This window comes from Thamnophis sirtalis, unplaced genomic scaffold (assembly GCF_051295495.1).
Source record: "Thamnophis sirtalis isolate CommonGarterSnake01/CBP01778 unplaced genomic scaffold, rThaSir2_p1.2 scaffold_18, whole genome shotgun sequence".
In the NCBI taxonomy this organism is placed as follows: domain Eukaryota; kingdom Metazoa; phylum Chordata; class Lepidosauria; order Squamata; family Natricidae; genus Thamnophis; species Thamnophis sirtalis.
The window spans coordinates 1,121,588-1,129,627 of NW_028261398.1; the positions used below are offsets into that span (position 1 = coordinate 1,121,588).

At 49.6% G+C, this 8,040-nt stretch overlaps 1 protein-coding gene across 1 annotated transcript; it reads left to right on the forward strand.

Moving 5' to 3' along the window:
* Nucleotides 1–878: 878 nt before the first annotated feature.
* On the forward strand, nt 879–3,931 carry LOC148042314 (uncharacterized). Its single transcript, XM_087702968.1, has one exon. The coding sequence runs from the start codon at nt 1,147–1,149 to the stop codon at nt 3,313–3,315; it is 2,169 nt and encodes a 722-aa protein (XP_087559094.1). The 5' UTR covers nt 879–1,146; the 3' UTR covers nt 3,316–3,931.
* Nucleotides 3,932–8,040: the final 4,109 nt, after the last annotated feature.

The window sequence follows — 8,040 nt, forward strand, 5'->3', positions numbered from 1 at the left end:
GGGGAATTTTTTTAAGGACATCGTTTATTGCCTCTTTCTCAGCTTGGTCTGCCCTGGGGGCGGCACAGAAGAAGACAACCGCAGGAGAAGTGGTCAGTGGGACAGCTTCCCTCCAAGGCTTACGGGCGCTCCGTTGCTTCGGCTGCTCGGCTCCTGGCCCGGCGGTTCTCCTCCTGGGGGTGGCAGGGCCTTTTTCCAGGGGTCGCCCGAGACTCCCGGGGGGAGCCTGGCAGGAGAAGCCGGGGAAGGGAGGACGCGGGCCTTCCCTTCGGAGCCTCCCCTTCAGCTCCCCGGGCGAAGCTCCGCCGCCCCCGCCAGGAGCCTCCCGCGCCCAAAGGAGCCGCCCGAAGGGAAGGGGCGGTGGGAGGGGCGGGGCCACCGCGGATCCTCCCACCGAAGCCCCGCCCTCCCTCCGCCTCTCCCTGGGGCTGGCTGTGGGCGGGGAGCGGGGCGGAAGGAGGGGCCGGAGTGGGGACAGACGCGCAAGCGCAGAGGACGCTGGGAAAGCACCTCCCTCCCAGCGACGGCGCTCGGTGGGCGGAGCTACGGAGGCGAGAGGGACCGTTGCTGAGGCGGAGAACCAGGCGCGGAGAATGAAATAAAAGAAAGGAACGTGGCGGCGAAGGGAAGGCTGCAGCCCAATTGGGCGCTTGGGGGTCACCGCCGCAGGAGGAACCGTGTCGAACGGCATCAGGAAGGCTGAGAACCGAACTGTTCTAGCGGGTCCCTTTCTCTCCTTCGGGGGAACGACAAGGAGGCAGTGCCTGGAGAGGAGGAGGCGGGGCTTCGCAGGAAGGAGGGGCTGGGAAATGGAGCGCCTTCCCTTTCGGAACCAGAGAGCTGAGGGAAGGAGCGGTTCCCTTCGGAGACGGAGGAACCGGAAGTAAGTAGAGGCTGCTGGGACGGAGTGGCAGCCTGCGAGGGTCTCCTTCGGGTCCTCGGGAGGGGAGGCCTCGGCCTGGGCCTCTCCTGCGGTGAGTGGGAGGCCGCCGTGACCCGCCTCTCTTTCTCCCCTGCAGGAGGACGGAGGAGCCCGACGGAGGAGGGAAGGAAGGAAGCGCCGCCCGAGAGGAGGAGAGCGGGCCCCACGGAGCAGCCCCGGGAGACGGCGGGGAAAGGCCGGGGGGCTCCGGAGCTGCAGGAGGGATGAGCCCAGGGGGAGCCCGGGAAAGGCGGCTGCCTGGAGGGCGATGCGGGGAGGAGGAAACGGGGGGAGGGGCCGAGACGGGCCTGGAGGGCGGAGGCTCCTTCGGAAGACCCCCGAATCCCCAAAGGATCCAGGAGGAAGAAGAGAGATATCAGTGCCCGGAATGTGAGAAATTCTTCAAAGGAAATAAGTATCTTCGAAACCATCTAAAGGTCCATTCAGGAGAAAAACCTCATAAATGTCTGGAGTGTGGAAAGAGCTTCAGCCATAGGGGCAACCTTTATAGACATCAAACGATCCACACAGGAGAAAAACCTCATAAATGTCTGGAGTGTGGAAAGAGCTTCAGTGACAGGAGCCACCTTAATACACACCAAAAGATCCACACAGGAGAAAAACCTCATAAATGTCTGGAGTGTGGAATGAGCTTCAGTAAGAGGAGCAACCTTTATGCACATCAAAGGATCCACACAGGAGAAAAACCTCATAAATGTTTGGAGTGTGGAAAGAGCTTCAGTCATAGGAGCAACCTTTATACACATCAAAAGATCCACACAGGAGAACAACCTCATAAATGTCTGGAGTGTGGAAGGAGCTTCAGTCAGAGGGGCAACTTTTATAGACATCAAACAATCCACACAGGAGAAAAACCTCATAAATGTCTGGAGTGTGGAATGAGCTTCAGTCAGAAGAGCAGCCTTTATACACATCAAAAGATCCACACAGGAGAAAAACCTCATAAATGTCTGGAGTGTGGAAAGAGCTTCAGCCATAGGAGCAGGCTTTATAGACATCAAACGATCCACACAGGAGAAGAACTTCATAAATGTTTGGAGTGTGGAAAGAGCTTCAGTCAGAGGAGCAACCTTTATACACATCAAAAGATCCACACAGGAGAAAAACCTCATAAATGTCTGGAGTGTGGAAAGAGCTTCAGTCAGAGGGGCAACCTTTATGCACATCAAAACATCCACACAGGAGAACAACCTCATAAATGTCTGGAGTGTGGAAAGAGCTTCAGTCATAGGAGCAACCTTTATACACATCAAAAGATCCACACAGGAGAAAAACCTCATAAATGTCTGGAGTGTGGAAAGAGCTTCAGCCATAGGAGCACGCTTTTTAGACATCAAACGATCCACACAGGAGAAGAACCTCATAAATGTTTGGAGTATGGAAAGAGCTTCAGTCATAGGAGCAACCTTTATACACATCAAAAGATCCACACAGGAGAAAAACCTCATAAATGTCTGGAGTGTGGAAAGAGCTTCAGTCAGAGGAGCAACCTTTATGCACATCAAAACATCCACACAGGAGAAAAACCTCATAAATGTCTGGAGTGTGGAAAGAGCTTCAGTCAGAGGAGCAATCTTTATACACATCAAAGGATCCATTCAAGAGAAAAACCTCATAAATGTCTGGAGTGTGGAATGAATTTCAGTGAGAGTAGAACCCTTTACAGACATCAGAAGATCCACACAGGAGAAAAACCTCATAAATGTCTGGAGTGTGGAAAGAGTTTCAGCCTGAGGGGCAGTCTTTATGCACATCAAAATATTCACACAGGAGAAAAACCTCATAAATGTCTGGAGTGTGGAAAGAGTTTCAGCCTGAGGGGCAGTCTTTATGCGCATCAAAGGATCCACACAGGAGAAAAACCTCATAAATGTCTGGAGTGTGGAAAGAGCTTCAGTTGGAGGAGCAACCTTTATGCACATCAAAGGATCCATTCAGGAGAAAAACCTCATAAATGTCTGGAGTGTGGAAAGAGCTTCAGTCATAGGAGCAGCCTTTATGCACATCAAAGGATTCACACAGGAGAAAAACCTCATAAATGTCTGGAGTGTGGAAAGAGCTTCAGTTGGAGGAGCAACCTTTATGCGCATCAAAGGATCCACACAGGAGAAAAACCTCATAAATGTCTGGAGTGTGGAAAGAGCTTCAGTCATAGGAGCAGCCTTTATGCACATCAAAGGATTCACACAGGAGAAAAACCTCATAAATGTCTGGAGTGTGGAAAGAGCTTCGGTTGGAGGGGCAACTTTTATAAACATCAAAGGATCCATTCAGGAGAAAAACCTCCGCCCCGTCCCCGCATTCGCGCAGGGGGAGGCCGAGGGGCCCTCCTGGGACTGCAGCCGTTCCCTCCCTCCGGGGTCCTCCCCTAGGCAAGGTGGGTTGGGAGGTCTGGGGGTGCAGGCAGGTGAGCGAAAGCTGAAGGGGCCACAGAATTTTCCGCCCTTTTAATGCTCTCCTCGTTTTGCACTGAAGACCTGAGCTAATCTGATGCTGGAGCCCAGTGAGGCTTAGACCGATGGAGGAAGTTCCCTTCTCAGCTGACACAATAAGAACAAGCCAGCTGGAAGGGACCTTAGAGGTCTTCTAGCCCAACCCTCTGCTCAAGCAGCAGATCTCATCCCGAAGGTGCTTTTTCAGGAGGCAACTGGATTTTCTTTGCTTTCACTTCTCACCCAAGAAATGTCCTCCGTTAATAGGACAGAGCAGAAGGGAATTCTTTATTGGCCAAGTGTGATTGGACACACAAGGAATTTGTCTTTGGTGCATCACCTCTCACAGTGTACCTGAAGTAAAATAAAAGGCATCCATCAACATACAACACTTGGTGATAGTCGTAAGTTACTAATAAGCAATCAAATCATACTAAGAAACAAACAGAACCATCTAAATTGTCAAGATACAAGCAACATAGTCATAAGTGGGGAGAGACAGTTACCGAGAAGAGTAAGAAGATAGTAATGCAGTCTTAGGAGGAGGTGTGGGAATTTGTTGTTGAGCAGGGTGATGGCAGATGGGGGAAAGCTGTTCTTGTGTCTAGTTGTCTTGGTGTGCAGTGCCCTATACACCCCAGAGACAGTAAGCACGGTAGTCAGCCAGCCCCTCCCCACTTTAGCTGCCTTAGCAGCCCCTCCCACCCCACATCCACCTGCTCCTCCTTTCCAAAGACTGCAGCAGTGGGGGGAAATCCCCTCCAATACTGCCCCCTTCCTGGTTGCAGTTTTCAACCTTTTTGAGCCCTTGCAAACCGTGTCTCTGTGTGTGTGTTTTTCCTCCTACACCCTCTCCCTCTGTGGAGGGGACTCCTGTTGCGGCTGCTGCCTGTGCCACTGTGCCCTGCGACATAGCCCTCCATCCCTGGGTTGGCTCTTTGTTGAGCCATTGGGAGCTTTGGATTTTCATACAGTGTTTTGCCCATCTTCTTCCCCGTTTTATTGTCCTCTTTTGTAAGCCACCCAGAGTCATTGGCAGTTGGGCTCCCCTTTGCTTCTCTCAAACTCTCCCCAATTCAGGCAATCAAGTTCTTTTTGGCTCCACACCAAACTTAGTGCCTGAGTTTGGAGAGTAAGATATGAAAATCCCGCGTGGCTTCATGATGCTGAATCCCCAAGGACATGATGCTCTTTTGCCCATCTTCCAAATGTTGAGGGCTCCAGCAGCTGAAGACCCAGAAAGAATCCAACTTGGAGAATATCAACATTGCATGATTTCCTGATTCTTTTCCCCCCCCTCGACAATGAGATATTGATTTCTATGAGGAAATTCAGTAGCAGGAGATTCTCCTCCTTAGCTCCTCTTTAACTGGAGACGGTCTCCTTTTGGGCATGAATTCCAAATTCAGATATCCAGGAAGAAAATGTATCCACGTAGTTGCTGTTTAAAGACACACTTGTGTTGTCCCCAATTGGGGTCTGAGCCTGGTGTGGAAGCCAATGATGGAGCCAGACAGGAGGGGAGGTTTTCTGATTGCTTTTTATTGGAGGACTCCAAGGAAAAAGGTTCCTGGTCAAAAGGCCAAGAACAAAGGATTAAGAAAGCTTTATACATTTTCACTAAAGGAGAAGGCGGGACAAGGTGAAATAATAAGAAATATCCTCTAAAAAACACTTTAGCAATAATTCTACCATTTGTTCTATTGGTCTCTAGCTGTGCCATTCCTAAGCCTTGGTTTCATTGGCTGCCGGCCATCTCAATTCCTAACTTTTAGCTGAGCTCTGCAGGTTGTCTAATTCTCCTTATTTTTATCCACTTTCTAGCTACCCATAATTGCTGCAAGCTTTACACATGCATATTTCCTGTTGATAAGCATTCTTTGTTCTTGTGAGACAGACAGAGCCCCATACCCCAATTACAGTCTTCCTGCTTTACTTTCAAGTGTGTGCTATGACCTTGCTTTAGCCCCCAGCCCATCATCCCCCCCCTTTGAATCTGAAAATGATCTCATTTTCCAAGGTTCACCCAACAGCAATATCCCTGTACTGGGAGACCTCCTGGTTTACTTACAGGTGGGGAGGCAAAGCAGAAGGCATTGTAATGCACAACAGGTGTTTAAGAGAACAATGACTTTGCCTGCCAGGGTCATTATTAGGTATTTAACCAGTGAAATCAGGCAACCCTCCTGTCAGTCAATGCCACTTCTCTTTCCATTCGTCCATGGGGAAGGGGGGGTTGCAGCTCTCTTTGTGATGTGTGTAGTTCAGCTGTGGAATTCCAGGATTTCTCCAGAATCTGTACACAGCATTGTTGTCCAAGTAGTGCACACCCATCTTCTTAGGATGCCAATATCATATCTAGAGCCATTCTATTCTGAACTCTCATTGTCCAAATGGCTTCTTGTTCTTTTGCTGCAGCAATAAAAAAACTCCCCAGTCGCCTTGGCTAGGATTTCCTCCACCGCTTGTATGTGATACAAAGCATTATTGAGGGACCAGAGCCCACGGAGCAAAGAAAGGGGTTCAGGTACTTTCTGATTTGTTCAAGATTCCTGTGGTTTCCAGTCTTCCTTTCAGGTAAAGTGGGCATAACATAGGTACCCACCTATATGGGAAGAGCACAGATACATCACAAAATCATGTGGTCTCATCCCAAAGGTTGTTAAGTTCATTTGTCTTAATATCTTAGCCTTCATACACACAGACGCACCAATCAGCTAGTGGTAATAATTGGGTAACTCCTAGCGTGGGTAGCTACAAACACCTTTTGGGGAAATGTTCTAATTGAGAAAACACCTACGGGAGATGGCAGTTCTCCTCTCACACAACTATGGTTCCGGAGGCTTTTGGTTCCAGAACAATAACTTCAGTCCCAGTTCTGCTACTGAGAAAGTCACAGGCTGCGCAGTCCAGGAATCCGGACGGGCAGATTGTGGGTATTTCTTCACTCTGGAAGTGATCAATCCAAGATGCCAGGCCTTCCACTTTTAGGGCTGTATGGGTGGTCTGAAGCCCTTGAAAGGGTCCCTTCCACTGCTGATCCAAGGAGGTTGTTGGTCCCCACGTCTTTACAAGCGTCCAGTCTGCAGGCTGAAACGGATGCCCTGGGTGATCTAGTCCTGCAGATAACGGGAAAGGAAATTCATCATCCCAGCGAGGTGTCTTACGCTTTTGGTACAAGGTCAGTTTGCCCACCAGTGGGATGCCTTTAGGAAGGGATGTGGTCATCCAAAAAGGGCCTCAGAGAGGCTCAAGCCTATTTGCTCTCGAGGTGCAAAGTGAAGCCCTAACAATGAGAGTGGCAAAGTTTGAGGTGAGCACAGGTGAGCTTCCTGGCAGAGTTTAGCTATCTGTTGTTTTTGTAAATCATTCCAATTTTCCCATAGGAGGACTTGCCAGGTAGTAGTCTGAGTAAAACTTCCGAGTGATGTTTAACTGTTGACACAAACTTAGCTGTGAAATATGGGTCCCAATCCAATGATGTGCTATTTGGCAGCCCAAACCTCCGAATAATTTCTTCCAGTAGGACGTTTACTACTTCATGACCTTTATTAGCCCTGCTAGCAAAAGCCTCAGGCCATCCTGTGAAGGGAGATTCTAGTCCTAAAACAGACTTACAACCTCCCTTTCTAGGGAATTCAGTCAAGTCTGTTTCTCAAATTGTCCCTGGGTAGTTGCCGTTACGTTGGACTCATAGGGGTGGGTGCCTGGCTCCTTTTGGATTATTTCTGGCACAAATCAGACAAGCTGCCACAGCTCGGAGATAGCAGAATCGAGATCCTTGCCTACCACACAGCATGTCCTAAAGTTTACCAGGGCTTTTGACCCCCAATGTGTGCCAGCATGTATTTGTTACAAAGGAATCCTTAGAGGTGCATCTGGTAGAATAACTTTGCTCTCTACCCGCCACCCATCATTCCCCTCCTTGCCTCCGATAAACCTGGCCCATGCCCTGTGCCCGGGTGTATAAGAGGCCAAGGAAGGGGGTATGGAAGGAGACATGGGAATTCGGGTAGCTGTTCCATCTGAGCGTCGTAGGGCAGCTTCCTTAGCAGCCCTATCTGCAGCCCGGTTCCCTTTCGCGTAAAGGGTGTCTTCCTTAGAATGCCCCTTGACATGTATGACTGCTACTTCTTTTGGCTGCTTCCAACAATTCTAAAATTTGTGGACCATACTTAATAGTTGACCCCTTTGCATTTAACAATCCTCTTTCCTTCCATAAAGCTCCATGGGTGTGCAAGGTTCCAAAGGCACATTTGCTATCTGTGTAAATATTTACTCTTAGACCTACAGCCAGCTGTAAGGCTCTAGTTAAAGCTACCAGCTCAGCCAGCTGAGCAGAAGTCTTTACTGGTAGTGATTCGGCTTCTATAACTTCCCACAGTGAGACCACTGCGTATCCTGCCTTTCTCAGACCTTCCATCATAAAGCTACTATCATCTGTAAACCATTCACAGTCAGCATTTGGGAGAGGCTGAGCACTAAGATTGGGTCTACTGGCATATACAGACTCCACCACCTGTACGCAATCCTGATGCAATTCAGTATCCACCTGGGGCAAGAGTGTAGCCGGATTGAGGGTATCACACACCTGTAATTGTATGGCTGGGAAGTCAAGCAGGATAGTCCGATACTTGGCTTGGCGGCCCCCAGTCATCCAAAAGG